At 38.3% G+C, this 20,000-nt stretch overlaps 2 protein-coding genes across 9 annotated transcripts in view; one reads left to right on the forward strand and one right to left on the reverse strand.

The window, feature by feature from the left end:
• The window catches only part of LOC138033584 (leucine-rich repeat-containing protein 9-like), a 49,282-nt gene that overhangs the window by 25,860 nt on the left and 3,422 nt on the right, over positions 1–20,000 (reverse strand). For 5 of the 8 annotated variants that reach the window (XM_068881368.1, XM_068881372.1, XM_068881371.1 and 2 more), the window contains 11 exons: positions 14,803–14,874; positions 13,180–13,401; positions 10,786–10,926; positions 8,729–8,792; positions 7,593–7,663; positions 5,682–5,864; positions 3,815–3,970; positions 2,816–3,030; positions 1,834–2,020; positions 1,412–1,536; positions 394–517 (listed from right to left, as the gene is read on the reverse strand). In XM_068881368.1, the coding sequence (XP_068737469.1) occupies positions 394–517; positions 1,412–1,536; positions 1,834–2,020; positions 2,816–3,030; positions 3,815–3,970; positions 5,682–5,864; positions 7,593–7,663; positions 8,729–8,792; positions 10,786–10,926; positions 13,180–13,401; positions 14,803–14,874 (1,560 nt within the window). Of the gene's footprint in view, positions 1–393; positions 518–1,411; positions 1,537–1,833; positions 2,021–2,815; positions 3,031–3,814; positions 3,971–5,681; positions 5,865–7,592; positions 7,664–8,728; positions 8,793–10,785; positions 10,927–13,179; positions 13,402–14,802; positions 14,875–16,225; positions 16,414–20,000 lie in introns of those variants that run through there. The other 3 variants (XM_068881369.1, XM_068881374.1, XM_068881375.1) reach the window with 3 other exon arrangements.
• LOC138033587 (uncharacterized) overlaps positions 16,469–20,000 on the forward strand; it is a 4,201-nt gene continuing 669 nt past the window's right edge. Inside the window, exons 1-3 of the mRNA XM_068881380.1 lie at positions 16,469–16,859; positions 17,775–17,919; positions 19,923–20,000. The exon at positions 19,923–20,000 is cut by the window's right edge and continues 669 nt beyond it. Coding sequence (XP_068737481.1) covers positions 16,509–16,859; positions 17,775–17,919; positions 19,923–20,000 — 574 coding nt within the window. The 5' untranslated portion in view covers positions 16,469–16,508. The remainder of the gene's footprint in view (positions 16,860–17,774; positions 17,920–19,922) is intronic.

A 20,000-nucleotide genomic window follows, 5' to 3' on the forward strand; every position in this document is an offset into this window, starting at 1 on the left:
CGTCACTTCTGCCATGTTGAATTCGAAAATAAGGCCGCGCGCAGTTGTGGGATACGGTGTTAAAATTTTTCTCCCCAGTCCTCCGAAATACGTCACCAGATCACCTGTTGGTGTTTACGACAAAGTAAAATCTATAGTCGTCACTCTTAGGAAGACAAGGGTTATTTACCATTAAGGTGTTTTCTAGCCTTTCTTCATGCCTCTTAAATACTTGAAGTTCTGCCAGGAAATAAGAGCCATCCGATACAGACAAAAAACCACCATTTTTTGAGACAATTTCATCCATTTGCAACAAACATCTGTTCAAAATTCTTTGGTTGATCCTGACCTCCCTATGTGAAAAAAGACAACTCACCACCCTCCACTTACGCGCCCTTCTCATGACAAACTTACCTCGTAAACTGCAGCTGGTCTAAATCCTTCTTCCAACACCCTGATGGGTTCATTAATGCCATCAAGTAAGGATGGATCCCACATAAAAAACAAATATTCTAAGAGTCTCTTGTAAGACCTCCCTCTGCAAATAGAATAACGGCCCGTCAATCAACTGTAACATCCCCTTGATACATGCCTGTTTTAGACCACAATTGAGAGAGATGGACAGACAGCAACACCTGGAACTACATGCTCGACTTTTTGGGAACAGTATATGTGGGTTCTTTAATGTTCCACACAGTCGTCAGATGAGACCAAAAGTTCAAAGTTCTAATCCAAGAAGACTTAAACGTAATTAACCACTTGCAGTTGAAATCAAAATGTCAGCCTTATCTCCTCAGTTCCATAAAAATCCCTTATGTTGGTGCAACAAAGGTTCACACCAGCAGCCCTCTGTAGTCAAGAAGCTGAGACAAATGTTGGGTGTTACTTTTTAAACTGACAGGGTACAAGAATACAGTGTACCAACTGATCGTACCAAGAACGCTTTGTGGCCTTTTACATTATAAGTTAGAGTATGGAGCATGAAGCTTATTATCACCAAATTAAGAGGAGGCATATTTTTGTTTTGGAGAGAATTATAATCGGTTAGTGAGACTAACAGAGGCCTGAGGCAAGTCAAAAAATTGCACTCAGTGAGAGGAAGACAGTATGAAATGGTAGTGGGGGAAGGGGAAGGGGAGGGGAATATGTGTTTTCCTCCCCTCTCCCCTCCCCCCCCCTTCTTCCCCCAGCCCTCGTCCCAAATCCTTTACTAGCTGTGTGCTTTCAAAATGGCAGCTCATTAGGAATGTTGGACCTTGAACAAGCGTCCGCCTCCAAAAAAAATGCATGCTCTACATGCTAGACACTTGCGTTGAGATCCAGACATCCTAGGTTCAGGTCCCCTTTTTACAACTTCTTGAATTTGATCTTAAAAGTCTCTGGTTCAAATTCTTGGCTGCACTTGTAAATAGCCAGCTGGTTTGGAACTTACTTGGTTAAGTCATTAATGTCATCTCTTTCCAGAAGTTCATCAAGTTTGTTATCAAACCTTGATCTTAAAATTCTGTTGTGCACTCTTGTAATTCTGTGAATTTTAATTCCAGAAATTCCAGAACCCTGCAAAAAAAATAATAAATAGGTTTGTATAAACACAGCAGCTGTATTTAAAGTGGTGTCTGTAGATGTAAATTAAGCAAACTATTTCAATCAGTGAGAAACTTAATCAGCCACTTCAGTGATGTGGATAACAATCTGTCCTCTTGACAGGCCTAATGTGACAATTAATGAAAAATTATTTGTTTTATGAAAAAATGTTGTGAGACTCATTGTCCAGACCGATTTTTAGTTAACACATCCCAGATAATCCCAACAACTCAAAGTGCTGCCTATGACATTAATAATAGCAGCACCTACCACATAATCACCGACGCAGAATCTTGACAAGACAAGCTCCTGACATGACTTGTACCAAGGATCTGTTGCTTTTCCATCCTCAAACTGTACATTCCCTCCTGTCTCAAGCTCCAGAAGTAATCGCTGAACTGTGTTGTTGGACACGTTGTTCACTTGCTCACAACTTTCTTGATGACACTTATCAATCCTGAAGAGTGATTCAAACAATCTAACTTCTTGATTGACTGAGATTACCAATTAATGTGATGAAAATGAAAATAGGGCAAACTAAAATGTTTAGAATAAAATAATTAAGTGAGGCTATAATCCTCACAGTTAAACTCAATTTTAGCAATTGCGTAGAGAAGCCTGAAAAATGCAGGACTTCAACGGGGTTTGAACCTGTGGCTTCATAGATCACTTGGTTAGTAAGATTGTCACAACGGTATTGACTAATTTTCAGGCTTCTATACGCAATTGCTAAAGTTTTGTTCATAACTGCGAGGATCATAGCTTCACTTGATTTCAGATCTGCAGTTCAATATTTGATTCATTTCATATATCATTTTCTTCATAGAACAAAATAACAAATGAATATTATTATAAAGGTTAGAAGAGTCAGGTTCATGGGTAATAAACTGAAGTACATTTGCAGACCCTTTCAAAAATTTAAAATAATGAACAAGGCTATGGAAAAACATGCTATGTGGCGATTGTTTGAATTTTTTTGCTTTAATTTCCACAGATGTACTGGAAATGTAAATAAAAACAATGCTCTGGGGTTTTTTTGGCAGTTTCGTGGACTATAGTTCAATAGTTTATTGTATACAAAAAACTCCAGCGGTGCCGTTTTGCTATAAAACAAGAAGCAAAAGGAACCTTTTGTGTTTTAGATAATTACTTTTATTTTATGGCCCATTGAATGTAAATATTTGATTTTTTCTCTTTTGACGTGAATGAAAAGGGTAATTAAGATGTACCGGTAATTTATTCAGACACATACTCATCACACTGTTTCTGAAGCTTGGCTATTCTCTTAAGCAGAGCCTCCTTTTTCTTCTGCAGTTTTTCTGAGTATATCACAGCAGTTGCTGTTATATTTGCTGAATCCTCGTGGTTACTTTCTTTCTCCTCTTCGTTGCCCGTCGCCGGACTGATTGGGTTTTTGTTTTCTTTGAAAGATGGAACATAAGATTCTTCCTCTACTTCCCGTTCAATCTGCAACAGAAGTATATTATCACTATGTAATGTACAGTTTTCATTGTATCTGTAGTGTGTCGACCGATGTGTCGGTAGTGTGTCAACCCATGTGTTGGTAGTGTGTCGACCAATGTGTCGGTAGTGTGTCGACCAACACGTTGGTAGTGTGTTGGTGGTGTGTCGACCAACGCGTTGACCGACATGTTGGCCAACGCGTTGGTGGCATCGGATTCTTTACTTTTACTCAATATTTGAGGTAGAACGGTTTCTGATGTTGAGTATCCAGGTAACACTTCCCAAGTCAATTTGAGGACAATGGTATCTAGGACAAGCTGCCTTAGAGCAGACTCCCAGCTTGCCTTTCCTGCATTCTGGAGTGGAGATTCTCCTTTCATGGTCACTTATTATTTTACCCACTACACCATAAGAGAAAATATTTTTACATTTCTCTGGGAGTTCTTTGTTTAATCCACTTCTGTATTACAAAAGTGAAAATTTAGAGTGTTTCAAGTAAATACAACAGTGACAAAAACAACAAGATAGTGAAGTGCCTCCTTGACTTCTTCAGTACAGAAGACACCAGCATCCTGTGCAATATTGCCACAGCATCATTCGCATTTTGCATTTCCAGCACAATGTGGTGCTCCCTCTTAGATTGCTCCTTTTTCAACTGTGCATCATCAGTCTGATACAGGCACCTTAGTTTCTGGTAAAACCACTTTTGGAAAACTCTCTACAGAGAGACAGCACAATCAAATAAAATAACATTTGAACAGCATGAAGCCAACATGTAGATACATACATCTTTGACGGCTGAGTACAGTTTATGTATCCGATTTTTGGCATCGATCTGAAGGGACTCTTTCTCAGTCTCCAATCTCAACAGCAAATCAGCTTTGTTCCGTTTCAGTGTTTTCACACGCATGTTGTAATACATCTTTTTCTTTGACACTGTCACCTGAAAAAAAGTATTAAAACAAGCTTCACAAATACCTGATTTGTTCCAATAACTGAGATAATCCTTCCCTTTAGAAAATCACTTTATATTTGAAGTTGCAGTACATTATTTTTCTCATATTATGTCCATCACACTTTCACGTCTTAAAGGAATTATCGAGTTCTTTAGATGACTTCATTAATTTTGATAGCTCAAAAGCAATTGCAAACTCGCATTTTTTGTTTCATTTTAAGTAAATGGTAACTGTGACTGTCACAATCCTAATCCCTTAGAAAATTGGCAGATCATTGTTGCTTTAATTTATTCAAAGTAGAACGCTGCACTCTTTAGTTAAACAGAGATGTTTCCACAGATACAACTGCCATTTCCGGTGTGAGTCTGGTACAAATAGTGAAAATTTTTCAGCGATGACAGGAACAAAAAAAATTTATGACAGTGATGAATAAATTAGACAGTCTTAAATTCATGTGTTTGACTTGTACAGTAAAATAATTATTGGGGTGGCTCAAACCAGTTTCAACACTAACTTTTAAGAGACCTTATTATTAAAAAGATTGACACTAGTAACATTAACATTTTATCACGTAACAGCAATGTTATGGTAAACATCAATAGTTTGCTGAACAAGATGCAGTCATTTTGTAACGTAACAAGTTACCATGGTAACAGGAAAGCCTTGCAAAAACACCCTATATTTTGGCTTTAGTTGCTCATATCTGAAAAACAGATACTCAGTGACTCCAATTTTTTATTACACAAAAGTGATTAACAGGCCAAGCGGAAACTCTCTGCAATTTCTAAAAAAATTCTGTGGAGCGGATTCAGAGCTATCTTAAATTTTCAATTATTTAAGGTGCCTCTGAATCTGCTCCACATAATTTTTTTAAACTTTGCAGAAAGCTTGATTCTGGCTTTTTAATTACATTTCAGAAATAAAAAATGGGGGTCACCAAGTTCGTTTTTGAGATATTAGCAGCTAAAGCCAAAATATGGGGTGTTTTCGCAGGGCTTCCCTGTTGCCACGGTAACATTTTAAGTCACAAAAATGACCCAATCTTTTTCAGCAATAATTCCTGTTTGACATGGTACCATAACGTTGTTGTTAAGTGATAAAGTGTTGCAAATAGTGTCAATCCTTCTATATAAGAACGTTTTTGTCAAGTGTTGAAACTGGTTTGAGCCAACTTTAGTTTATAAGTGTTGTTTTTTCCTAATGTGCAGTATGTGCTGAAGTGAGCTGTCCTTTGATCCTAAGAGGGAACTACCGGTACAAGTCTGAAGGGGTTGTGATCTATAATGATCATGACAAAATTGTCATGGGAAATCACAGAGCAACATGTTTGTAACATTATTTTACAGGGCTTACAGATTTAAAAAAAAAGGCAATTCACTCTAGAAAAGTATGAACATGAGCTGTAACTGAAACAATTTGTTATGTTTACATACTGGTATAATAAATTATTTTTAATATTAAAGCAACTGTGACAATGGGAACATGCAGAGCAAGTTACATGCTTTTTAACACTTACGGTGCTTACAGATCACAAAAAAGGCAATTCACTCTAGAAAAGTATGAACATGAGCTGACCCTGGAACAATTTGTTAAATAATTATGTTTAGCAATACTTACTTTACATACTGGTATAATAATTATTTTTGATATTTATTAAGTAAAATGTGAAAAAGCCTAAAGTATGTCTTTTGACAATACCTCTGCTAATTCTTTCAGAGTGGTGTTATCCACACAGTATGAATCTATTCTCCGAAGATGAGGAAGGTGAAATAACAAGTGAGTGGAATAGTTACACAATAAAGCCACTGGGTTTGGACCATACACTGGGTTCTTGAGGCTTAGTGACTCCAAACATGGCAAGTGGGCCAAGTTAGTTAAATCCTAAAACAAATAAACAGACATTTAATTTGAATTTCAACAGTCAGTCAATCCTTTAACTATTAACACCTATCCCCCACAGAACAGTCAAGGGAATTAATCAGGAGATGGAGGAATTAGTTTGTTTAGTTCAGCTAAAATTAGGGTTTGTTTGAAGGCTGGATTACTGTAGCTTTTAGTCGTTTTTTAGGGAGCATTGTACCTTGCGAAAGTTGTGTTTCTCCCTCTATAACAACTGAATTGATGTGTGATATAAATAGGGAAATTAATGTGTTGGCATCTTGTCTTATGCAAATAAGTTAAATTGTGCAGAAAAAGTTAGCCTTAATGGCTCTTTTTCTGCATGTGCAGCATGGTGGTCTGTTTGTTTGTAATTCCACTTGCACCTTGTTTTGTCCGTTTAATGCTTATTACTGTTAACAATAATGTTTAATCAGTTTAACAGGAGAAGGTGTGAAAGGCGGTTCCCTGGCGCCTTAAAACCAGTTGCTTCGGGTAGGTGGAACTCCTCAGCCCAGGAAAGCAGTCCATCTAGGAGAAAGCAACCCTGATTCCAAACCCCCCCTGCCTTGCGGCCATATCCAGTCATGGAAAAGGCTTCAGGAGTAAACCTCGAGGAAAAATCCGGAGTCGGAGCCCCTAAGGCAGTTCGTCGTTGTGTACAACCTCGTCCTGGCAGCTCCTGCGACAGCACTGGTCCCAAACTGTACCGACTCAGTCGTTCCTTTGGCCCCATCAGTGACGTGGAGAGGGGGGACATGCTGCATGGGCAACAAACTATCCTCCATATTACACCGCCCAGGCTTGCATCTGACCACACCACACATCTACACTACGTCATACCTGGAGAGGACACTCCAGCATCGCCCACGGCGTCGACACAACACGGGGAACGACAGATACCGGTTATAAGCCAGCGCTCGATTGGCGTAGAGCATAGCGCAAGGGGTTGTTCTCGCCGGTGGGAGAGATTTTCTAATCTCATTGGACAGCTACCGCCCGCCTCAAACCGGGCAGCCCCAAGCCAGTAAGGTGTTGTCCCGCTACGGTCTGCCTTCTTCATTGGGTGCATGGAGATCAGGAGAAATCCGACAGGCAGTTCGCAACCACCGCACGAGGACGACTAGGATGCTACCCATGGTCAACCCCAACCGACGGAGACCCATAATCTAATGTTTAATAAATACGTGGTTTCAAGGGTGGGTCTAAACCTTACCATATAAATTATGGTTACTTTCTAGAAAATGAAAATCACAGTGGAGGCTCCAAGACTTCAAGGCACCCATCTTCCACGCAGCAAGATGTACAGTTATTCTTTAACAAATTGTCAAATAGGTAGTGGCTGTTTTGTTTGCAAAGATCACATTTATTATTAGCATGTGGTACTGAAAGGAGCTGTAATCCTGGGCAAAAAGGGTTGAGACCTTTCCCATTTCTTGTTCTCCTTGACCACAAACTCAGGAGAAGACAAAACATATTGCCCTGCACCACCCAACACAAGGGAATGCTGTCCAGGAAGAGGTGCAGCCATTCTCGACAATGTCTTTCAGGAAAAAAGAATTCTAATAAGATTCACTTCATGGAAAAATGTTTTAGACTGACATCTGAGTGGACACTAATGTTTAACTTGTCTCAACAGCAGTTACTTTGTCCAGGATTGTAGTGCAAGTACAAATTTAAATGGGAACCTAAGACTACTCATTCTAAGATAATTATCCGAAATGAGATAACCTTCAGTGAAGCAATCTGGTTTGCTGACAGGTCCAAACTTTTAATATTTAAGGTCCCATTTAGTGAATTTCCTGCCAGAAAAAAAAGATTTCATGATGCAGATTAGGATGATTATGCAAAACAAAAAGGGAACAACCTAAATGTTTCTTGTTACAAAATAATAATTATACAGGGGTTTCAATAAAAGCTGGTTTACTGGTACCTTTAAGGTCTCTTAATTACCAGTCCATCTGTTTAGCCTACAAGCAGGTTCAAGATCATGTTTGGCTTCACACTGTGATAGCCTACATATGAACGCAAATGTGTTTCTGGCAGTGACGTTTCTCTAAGGGGGGAGAAACGACTGCCAGAAATACGCCTGCGTTCGCAGACTAACACTGCGATCACAGCCACCTATCCCGATGACATAAGCTGCTTATGGAAAAAGCTATTGAAACCCCATAAAATTTAACATAGAATACACCTCTTACCAAGCTCATTTTCTTAGACCATACAGTGTACTTAAAGATACATGTAGCCCAAGTGTTATGACTTACAAAATACAGTAGGTGCAATTGGTACAAGCATTATGAATTTTAGAAACTGGAATAAATGAACAGTTGCCTGCAACATAGCCTGAGAAAACAAGGTACTAAGATTGTTTGCAAGCCTCTGGACAGTCTTCAATCAAGCAACAAAACAATTTTTTTTTTGACATTTTGCAATAATTACAGCTCCTTGATTTAGCCATTCATAGCAACTTCTACTCTATCTAAGTGACATGAATGTGCAATATTGTGACTATGATCATAATAAAGAATAACATTTGATAAAAATTCCTCAAATAATTTACACATGTGACATCTTTCGTGGCAGCACTGCACTAGCCATACACCTTATTCCAAAACGGTTGTTATTTTAATATTCTTTTGTCTGCTTGCAAATTATCCCTTGTTGCCTCGTTCTTAAGCGAAAAATTAGAAAAGAATATTTAACCTTGAATGAGGCGGGCTGCATTGAAGGGCTAATTTTGCAAGCAAAAAAAAAGAATACTAAAATGGAAGCCATTTTTTGGAATAAGGTATAATATTTGGAACAGTTTGGTGAAGATCTAATAATTAAAACACAAATCAAACTAAAAAAACAGTTTGGCTCACCAATTTGTGCTATCCTGTTGCCAGCTAAATTGAGATCAAGAAGATAAAGAAGTCCTTCCAGGCCCTGAAAAGAAGATATCAAAATTCACACATCAGATAGTTTTTAAACATTATTTATGACTTTCAGAGAAGATGACTATAATAGGCCACAAAACATTTTATTGACAAGTTAAGCTTTCAAATTAAAGCTCTGAGATCATTAACCTAACAAAACTGAATTCATGATCTTGTTACCCAAATATGCACCTTAAGAATCTTCATTTCTCTAACTTTGATACAAATAATTATATAATAAATTCAATAATTATCATTGCGTGAGCACTCTCCTTTAAGGCTACAGTGAAACAAACAATGAAGATAAACAAAACAAACTCTAAAATCCCAACTCTCAGTCTGAGGCTGTCAGGGAGCCCAGGGGACAGCTGAGCTTCAGAATGGGCCTTGAACGTTATCAAGATTCAGGGTTTCAAGTCCAGCCCCCAAACAAATCAGCCATGTTGTCTGACATAATAATAATAATAATTACCTATAACCCACTCATTACAGTCCCGTGAACTGGTCCCCATTGAGCAGACACAAAAAATCGTCTGACATTAGACAGAGTAAATCTATAAGTGCATTACTCTAACTTAGGAACTTAGGAGTGGCTCAAGGGGGACATGTTGTTAAAGGAGACAGTTTTTTAGTGGTCATAGAATAATCTTAGACTGATAGTAATTTATAGGGGACATAGTCTGCGAGTGGCTCTAACCCTAACCTTGTTAATGCTTTCATCCCTGGAGCACTCCTCCCTCCCCACTCCCTCCCCACCCCCCCCCCCCCCCATTCACAAGTAAAACTGCCTGGCATTATTGGAGAGATACAGTAATCAGATCACAATATTATTGATAAGTACACCATATCAGTTTTAGGAAAAAAAAGGTTAAAGCTTGTTTACTGTGGATTGAAGATTGTGCATACCCATGGATACAGTTTACTTAATTTACAGAATTAACCCACTCACTCCTCAGGTGGCCCAGGAAGCCCACAGTTGACAAGTAAAAATAATCGTCTGGCATTAAACAGATTAAAGTCAGTCATGTTTCACTCCCAGGAGTCAATGGATTAATGAAGGGGACATAGTTTTTTGACTGGTTAATCCATTCACTCCTCAGGGCACCCTACGATACCCAAGTTGATGACTACAATAGTCTGGCATTAAACGGAATAAAATCTGTCAAGTATCACTCCAAGGAGTCAATGGGTTGATTTAAGGAGGCTCAAAATAGTCTCTCCTTTTTTCAAACAAATAACCATATGCTGTCCTTAGATACAGTTAGGGTAATAATTATCCAAACGAAATTTGGCCAGGGTATTAAGTACCCATTGTAGATTTCTCACATCATATTTTCCTCCAAAATAATGTTACCATGGCAATGATATCAGGCATTTCTTTGAGCCTTAAAATCAACATATGTTGTCTTTTTTGAAGAAACCGAACGGTGAAATCTTCCCATTCAGTGTTACCAGATAATGTTAGAAATAATCTCTAAAATATTTAAAATTCAGCAAAATCTGTAGGCCAGTTTTTCGGAAAAATCAGTTTTTTTGAAATGTCTCTAATTTGTTTTTTCACCAACAGAATTAAGCTACCGGTAAGCTAACATGCAAAAAATGAAAAAAAGTCACCGTCCAGAAGCAGAGAATGATGTAAACAAGTAAAGTTGCAAAATCAGGAAAAATGAGGGGGTTACAAGATCAGCATTTATGCATGCGTTACCCATCAGTCCACACGCAAGTGGAGCTATAGGCCAACACAAACAGATTTAAGTGACCATTAAACCGTTTGTGTAGAATTTTCATAGTTTTTAGTGAATAGGAGATTATTTATATTCCATATATATTAGGAATTAGGAGAAAGGTGAGCGAAATTAGCGGTATTTGTTTATTTCTGGTGACCCATTTGAATCATGAGCTGACAAGAGCAGCTTATGAATTGGGTATGTGGCTTACGCGCGCACGCTCAGCTGAAAACTCTTTCGAGCCTCCTTAAGCTACTTTTTCAGTTTTTGCCTTACCTCAATTTCACTGATGCAGTTATTATTCAGCCACAATACACCCAGCTGATCCAGATGTGAAATATTTTCAATCTTAGAAATCTTGTTATCATACAACAACAACTTTTTCAGCTGTTTGCACTCACTTAGACCTGAAATCTTCTGTTAAAATAATTATAAACAACATATGTTACTAATAGTCACTGTGGTTTTTAACAGAGTTCAATCAGCTAGTATTTTACAATTGGGTCAAGAAAATGATCAAGAAAATGGATGGTGGGGAGAGTCCACGAAGAAAAAGATGCACTTTACTCATCATCACCATCATTAATTGAAAGCCATCGGAAAGAGATCATCATCAAAATTAATGCTATGAAATGATATATGAAATGGATCACATATGAACTGCGGATATGAAATCAAGTGAAGGTATGATCCTTGCAGTTATGAACCCAATTTTTACAATTGTGTAAAGATTAGCCTGAAAAATTCAGTACTTCAACGGGGTTTGAACCCATGACCTCGCGATACCGGTGCGACGCTCTTACCAACTCAGCTATGAAGCCACTGACGTTGGGAGCTGGTCATTTGTGGGTTCTAAATGTTCCCGTGAGTAATGAATCAACGATGAAATGATATATGAAATGGATCGTATATGAACTGCAAACTGATATGAAATCAAGTGAAGCTGTGACCCTCGTAGTTATGAACGCAATAATTGCAAAAATTGCATTCATAACGGCGAGGATCATAGCTTCACTTGAAAATTAATGCTCTCAGCCGTTAGGCCTTGCCTACCATAGCCTCCTGCAGAGACATGCTTTAATTGGCTCATCACGCAATCTTTCCTTGAAAGATTCGAGGAAAGATTGCATGACGAGCCAAAAGAATGTCTGTGCAGGAAGATATGTACATGTATGTCTGCCATTACAAGCCTGAGTTCCTCAAGGCATAAGGATAAGTTAGGTAATTGTCTGTTACCCCTTTTTGGGTGTGGTCTGGTAATTTTCATGAGATGATCCTAGATAATTACAAACAAGGCATTACTAGCACTTTGGGCTTATATTGCAAACCAGGAGGACAATGTAACATGGTTAGACACCGGATTGAAGATTAATAAATTTAATATAGGACATGATGACCTAATGTTTCAACTCTACTTTAATACTGTACCTAGCATTTACATTAGGGGCGATGTAAAGGTGCAAGCTTTTCCCCATGCCCCTATTCTTGAGATTACACTAAGTGATGCAATTTGGCAAAGATCTGGGGTTCACATGAATGGTTCTTCCAGGGTACAGCTGTAGGTTCAGAGGGAAATATAATTTCCCAACAATATGCCGCCCTGAGTCAAAATGTGCTGGCAGGTGGCAATTTTGCCGCCTACAACAAAAATAATATCTGCCACCTACTTAAGTTCATCAATGACAAATTAATGTGAGGTCTCCACTAGACCAAAATTACCAGGCATTAGGGCCAGATGCCTACTACTCAAAACCATTTTGACTGTGTTGAAGATTGTTTTTCATTTCTTTATTAGGGGAGCTCTGCTTTATATGAGAGGATACCCTGAAAACACACCCTAATGATGCTGATATATGTGGCACTGTCAAATTTTTGTTTCACTCCCATACATGTATGTGATACTCGACACCTTGTCAATGGTGTCCCTTAGCAAAGTTATGATCCAAGATACGTGCAGGCCTGTGCATTTGTGTAATTAGCTTAAGTTAAGAAAATAAAGAATGTTGTTGTTGATGTTGCCGTTGTTGTGAAGGTGCTCAGTTCATCCTCTCCCTAGTCCCTTCTCTCGTTCCATCCCACTCACATCATCTTTGGATCTTGAAGTAACTTTTCCTCCATATGTGTCACTGAACATTCAGCGCACGAACGAGCGCACTGTGTATGTGTAATGTTGCACGCACACTCTTCTTGAATTTATGTGTCGCAGTGCTCCTTGTGTAGAGTATTAAATTAAAGCCGCATAATCTAGCCAAAATTTCAGTTGTGCAGAAACAACCAGGCTATTAAACCAGTTGTTCCTTATGTTTGCTAACCAGTTCTTCTTAGTAGTAATAATAATAATAATAGCTAACCAGCTATTCGCTAGATTTTTAACTGACCATTTGCCATAGTGTAAGTTTTCAGTTGGTTTCTATAAAGTTTATTTGCGTTAATTTTTTGTTTCTTTTGAACGTTTGTAAGGTTGAGTGCCAACGTAATTTCTTTGTATTTTAGATTGAGTTGTGATTTAAATTGAATAATTATAGTTCTTCCTCCATATTGACGGGTTTGGTCACTTGTTCAACAGAACACCACACACATGCTTAATAAATAAATGCATTAATGTCACTCTCCACATACTTATGCATTGCATAAATTAAGAAGAGACACACTGTAAATGATTCTACTTACAGTCAAGTTACATTCTGACACACACAACTCTGTAAGATTTGGTAAACAATCCAGATTCTCCAGCTTGGTAATTTCCTGTCCCATCAAAGTGAGACTAAGGAGGTTTGGAAAGTACTCCATGCCAATGATTTTAGGAAATCCAGAAAAGAACATTTCCAAGGACATAACATTTTTGCCTGATCCTTTCTGAAGCTTTTCAAACTTGACTCCATTTCCTGTGCACTGACAGTAATAAAACAGAAAAGGTGTCAATAAATCAATGAAGTTTAATACAAAGAACGACTTCACTAGGAAAGTCTACTTTTTGACATTTTAATTTCTGAAGACTCTTATCTAGAAATTTGCGAAATTATTCATAGAATAAAGCATTTTGCCAAATGATATTGGTCTTAAAAACTAAAAGATAATCTTACTTCAATTAATCCACTTTAAATGCATTTAATGAATTCCCTATCACTGCTATTCCTCTGTTCTTTTATAAATTCAAAAGAATCTTAACTTGATGTTTGTGATATCCTTCATCTAGAGTAAACCTTTTTGCCAAATATTATTGAATCTTAAGATTATCAGCAATCAATTAACTAGAATCTCACATCTTTATAATAGAAACATACAGTTGCTGACTTGTCTTAAATATTATTTCCTTTTGTAATCTTTGTCATTGCAAATATGTTAATAATTTAATTATTTTATCTTTGCTGCACCCAACTCGATTAGCCTTGCTAAATTTGGGTGGACAAACTTTTCATTGTAACTTGTATTGTATGTAATTAACGTTGTTGTTGTTCCTTTATGATAGTATTTAGGCCCTGCATGCATGGATGCATTTCAGGAGTGTGTGCTACATGAATACTGTCTAATCTCCAATTATAGTGCTCCATATGTCCTCAAGAGATGAATCTCCCAGACACGCTAAACATTTATATCACGTGAAAAGTCCTTTGATTTACTGAAGCCTCACAAATTGTCTCAAAAATTTTCTCGAAAGCCCTCAAACAACTCGAAACTCAACTTGAGCCTGAAACTTTTCAAGAAATTGAGGATCAAGAATCAAGTTTCGTGTATCAAGCTTTGAGGGACTGTCAACTTACCTTTGACAGGTATGGTACATGTACATACTTTAAGTTGAACAGTCTCCCCATAGTGGCTTTTCAGGGCCAACAAAATAACATACAGCAGAACAGAACCACAACTTTTAAGAATCCCATCTGTCCATTGGGCAAACCAGTCGGTTATTTACAAGTGCTGAGGGGCGAGAAGTTGCACCAGGGAATGTCAATATCAAATTTAACAAGTGTTCAGAATGCATCTTGAATCTGGAATCTCGGAATCTCAAAGCAAGAGCCCTTAGACCACTGGGCTGCACTACCTCCCCTTCCTGATCCTCCATCTAGTCCCATGTGGGGGGGAGGGAGGAGGGGAGGGTGTTGTTTTCTCCTAACCTATCCCCCTCTACTCCCATTATCCATACCAAAACCTAGCCTACCCACTTTCAAACGTACTCTGTGGCCCCTGACAGTGTCATAATTTAATGTGCAATGATACTTTGTTGCACACCATACTTGGCAACTGGTGTCTGTGTAGATTAGTGCAGCTCAGAAAGAAAAACAAAATATCAAATACCAATTCTTGAAGGGAACTTTTCTGTTTGGTCCTTTTGGGTCCAGCTTTTTTGATTAAATGAACCGCTGCTCTCTTCTCCACAAAGAACAAATCAAAAACAAAAGCAAATATGAATGAAAACAAGAAATCAAACAAAAAAACAAAGAAAAACAAATAAAATAAAATAATATAGTTCACAACTGTCACAGAATGTTAACAAAATACCCAAGGTAAAAGGGCCAGTTGCAAGTTTCTTCAAAAATAAATTATTATTGCACAACAAAGACATTGATCAATGTAAAACAGTAATAATTATGACGATATATCATGAACACAATACGAGAGATAACACTTTTAGCATTTGAAAATCTATAAACGATTTGACCACTCTGCAATCATCATTCACAAAAAAGGTAAGACAAATCACAGAATGTTAACAAAAATACCCAAGGTAAAAGGGCCGTTGGATTGGAGCAGAAGTTGAAGGTGCTCATCAATAAGAGCCTGAGGAACATCTTGCAGATTTGGTGGCCTAGAAAAATCAGCAACAAGGAGCTTTGGAGACAAACAGGGCAGCAACTGATAGAGCGGGAGATAAGAAAAAGAGATTGAGGAGACCAGATGGACACATAGTCAAGAGGGCACTGGGGTGGAACTCACAGGGGAAGCGAGAGAGAGGGAGACCCCGGCACACCTGGCAACGTACGAAAATGGCAGAGTTGGAGAGGAAACATCTCACATGGAATGAGACAAAGGGCACCGTAGAAAATAGGGTTAGGTGGCGCGCTCTAGTTGAGGACCTACATGTATGTTCCACTAGGAACGATGATGAATAAGTAAGTAAGTAAAAAGTTTCTTCAAAAATAAATTATTATTGCACACCAAATAACTCGATCAATGTAAAACAGTAATAATTATGACGATATATCATGAACACAATAAGAGAGATAACATTTTTTTACCATTTGAAAATCTATAAACGATTTGACCACTCTGCACTCATCATGATTATCGATCACGTAAAATACGTAAAAGGTAAAACAAAAAACAGCAAAGATTGAATACGACATACACGAATAAATAAGAAGATGTCAACAATAAGGAGCATGAAAAAAATCTGATTAAAAACCTGATTAAACAATGAGACTAGGTCACGGCTCATTAATTAACAAATTTATACATTTCGAACCGAGGCACACAAATCGCCTCATGGATTCATAGCGGTGTCGCTTCCCAAAACTGAAGCTCATGTTGTACCATGTAGTTTTCAGCTTAATTTGTAATTTTCCAGCTGCTGGCCAAATAGCTCAAACCATAACAAAGGAATGCATATTCAAAATAAAGAAAATAAATAACCACACAGGTTCAAAAGTCTCAGAAAGATTCAGCTGAAACGAAACCACAACACAGCTGCGAAATCAGCGGAAAGCCACTTATTTCTCACCAATTCTTTCAAAGATTCTTCGTCCTCCTCTGAGGAAGAACTGTCCGATCTTCCCTCCTGAGCATTCTTCATCGTCTCACATTACTTGCATTCATTTTTGACGCAAAAATTCGTTTTCAGCTGAGTAATGTACCCTGAAAATCACTGCAAGTAAAATTGGCGCCATGTTTTTCTGGAAGACTCAAATTCGAACATTCTGATTGGCTTACAGTTGCTCTTAGAAACTACTCTCAGCCCCAGGATTTACTCAGGCAATGGAGGTGTGAGGTGTTTTCGTTCAGAAATGGCTCTTCTTCTTACTCGTATTGCACGGCCTGATTTTCCAAAGATCTCTGCTTTAGTATCCTCAGCGAAGAGATTTAACAGTGATTTAGTGGAGACTGAACAAGATGGCAAAATATTTCATGTGGTGATCGCTCGACCGGAGAAACGAAATGCAGTAAATTCTGAGACTGCTAAGCAACTAGCAGACGCTTTTCGTAGCTTCGAAATTGACGAAGACTGCAAAGTGGCAGTTTTTTATGGTAAAGGAAGCTCATTTTGCTCTGGATACGACCTTCAAGAGTTGTCAAAAAGGGATCCAGAAACATTCCTGCGATCGGTTCCTCCAGTTGGCGAAGGAGATGCTCCTATGGTATGGTTTTCGAGCGGTCACGCCAAAACGCAGACTGCAGACCGTGCAAACCGGGCAGACCCGGGGTAAAATATGGTGATACCTTCACTATTATTGAGAGCTAACCGTAAACAGGCTAACCTGAATGTTATTTAGGCCTTATTAGGCTAACCGTATTTTCATTTTATAGACGGTCTGCACAGCCTGCAGTCTCCCGTTTTCGAGCCCCTTTATAGCTTTCGATTCATAAAATTATTATTAAAAACTGGATCATTAGATAATGAAATTCGAGAGTTTTGATTGGCTAAGCCATTATGGGTTATGAGCCATTATACCATGATCTACAAACACGGCAAGCATATGCGTGATTTTTTGGGCCTTTTTATTTTATTGTAGTCCAGTTTTCTATATTTTGGGGGTGTTTTTAATAAAACAATTATTCCACTCACGCTTGTTGGGTATGAGATGATTATAGCCAACTCGGCGCTACACGCCTCGTTGGCTATCTATCATCTCATATCCAACGCACGCTCATGGAATAATTGTTAAATATTTAATTAAGCTTACTCTGGACAATCTATGAAGGAGTGTTAGTATGAAGTTGTTGAGATTAGCGATTTTCTGCAAGGTATCCTATTATTTTTATTGGTAATGACGTTTTCTTGTTTAATTTTTAGTGGCTCTGTGATATGCTTTGAACGTGACTTTTTCCAAGTGATAAAAATTATTCCATTTTAAAGTAAGACATGGAGGCTCCAGGTCATGTTGAAGTCCTCCACCATTCCCAGCTAATCCAGGTAGTCACATTGGCTGTTACTGGTGCTGTGCTCAGGAAATTGATCATGTGAGAACTACACCCTTTATATAGTAGACTGCAATGAAGAGTGATTAACAAGGCAATATTGTTTATTTGTTTTGTTTGACTTCTTAATTTAGGGTCCATCAAGACTCAAGCTGAGCAAACCTGTGATTGGTGCAATTGAGGGGCATGCAGTTGCTGGTGGGATGGAGTTAGCTTTGATGTGCGATCTCAGAGTGGCAGCAGAAGACTCTGTTATGGGAATATTCAACAGGAGATTTGGTAAACAGTTCATTTTTTGTTGATGAAAAGTCAAGAGACAATAGGAAAGGCCGGGGCCTGAAAAATCTCTTTGTACATACACACATACCCTATGAAATTGTAAGCCAGCGAACAGTCTTCTCATTCAGAGATCAGATGTTGGCTTTGATTTGCTCTTGAATAGCAGGCTGTGAAAAACTAAATGATTTGGGTGAACTTGCCACAATCCCCTAGTATTTGACAGTGCATTAAACTGAACTGCTTTGATTTTATCCAAAAGAATCTCTTTGCAAGCTAATGGAATTGGTCAAAATTACAGACCCTGCATCACACATTTCTTGCTATTGGTAGATGTTTGTGTCATCAGTTGGTGTTTGACCTTGACTATGGAAAAAGTTTACAAATGACATAAACACATGAACCAAATAAATCATTGGTAAAGTCGTATGTGACCTGCTGGGGCAGCCTAACATGGCCAGAGCTTATCCTGGTTTCAAGTGGCATGAAGGGACAGAGAGTAAATTAATGTTATTACCCCCTGGAGGGGATGCTAGTCCATCGCACTGTATCTCCATGGTAATAAATTTACATCAGAAGTAATCAGAGATTGTTAGGTACACATTGTTTTTCTTTTTATATTGTTATTATTCTGGCAAGTTTGAAGCATCGGTTTATATTGTGGTCTTTTCATATTGGTTTATGCACATTCACATTCATCCTCCGTGACACAAGATGTTCACACTTCCAAGCAAAGCTGATTTCCTTAAGACTCCAGTAATTATGCTTCATCTTCAACTGATGCAAGAAATACAAGTGTCTGTGAGGAACTGACCCCAGTGCTCCTATTACCACTGGGATCACTACAGTTTTCTTTTTTCGACATTCTTTTGTTCTCCACTTTTAGGCCAGCATACTTGTTAATTTCAAATTCCTTGCAGGTTATGCTTCTTTCCCCAGGCAATATCACATCAATATAAGGAAGGATTACTCTGCTCCTTTGTCTGATATCTGGCCTGTTCTGTTCGATTTTCTTATTCTATACTGTAATAGTAAACTAGAGGATCTTTGCATGCTCATTCTCCAGTACCTTTCCTGGGTCAAGAAGGTACCACTGAGTGTCAAACTGAAATTATCCATACTTCTGACATGGCCTCCACAGAAGGTTTGAGTACACTCCATCATGGGGTTTCTTGTAGTCTTCTTGTGCAAGCATTTTACAGGAGCTCACTGTGCGAGTGATGTTTTTGACGCCTTAAGCCACTGATGTTGAAACTTTTAGCTGAAACTTGTGTGCAACGGCTCTGCAAAACAAGTTTCAGGAAGCATTGCACCGTGTAACATGGTTGGTTTCGTGAAACGTTTTTGAACTTCCATTGCGAGACAAGTTTCACAAAAAGTAGAACTACTTTCTACTTCTGCAATGGTCACAGCAGTCACAGTGGAGATAAAAACGGAGTTTCACCATGTAGCACCACTTCATAAAACTGGTCTTGCTCAGTCTTGTTATGCTAGGCTGCGTAAGCCAATCAGAAACTGGCTAAGGCCATGTAAACAACATTTTGAGACCAGTTTCAACATTGCCGAACGAGTTTCGAACTTTTATGTTACACAGTGCAACGCGTGCTGAAACTTTTTTTCAGTGCCGTTGCACATAAGTTTCAGCTAAAAGTTTTAACGCGTAACAGTGTTTTTACTCCACACAGCCTACTGATATACGTGCATGATCTTCTAAATAGGGTTAGTATTCAGAGCTTAATCTTGAACAGCAAAGGGCTTTCAGTTTCTCTTTTGAAGACTCCCTTTGTCACCCATTTCCATGAATCCTCTGACTCAAGATCTTTTGTGACTGTCATGACATCATCAGCATCATCATCATCATCAATAACTGTCATTATCATTAATTTTATAAGCTGCAATTGATGCAGATAATAAATTTAAATTTATAGTGCTCCAAACAGGCAAAAATTGCTACAATAGGAATAAAGATTGATATCAAAGTAAATTGGTTTGTCGTCTTGTTGCAGGTGTTCCACTGTTGGATGGTGGTACTGCAAGGTTACCATACATTGTGGGACTGTCACGAGCTTTAGATCTCATCATGA

Source organism: Montipora capricornis, chromosome 14, assembly GCF_036669925.1.
Source record: "Montipora capricornis isolate CH-2021 chromosome 14, ASM3666992v2, whole genome shotgun sequence".
Taxonomy (NCBI): domain Eukaryota; kingdom Metazoa; phylum Cnidaria; class Anthozoa; order Scleractinia; family Acroporidae; genus Montipora; species Montipora capricornis.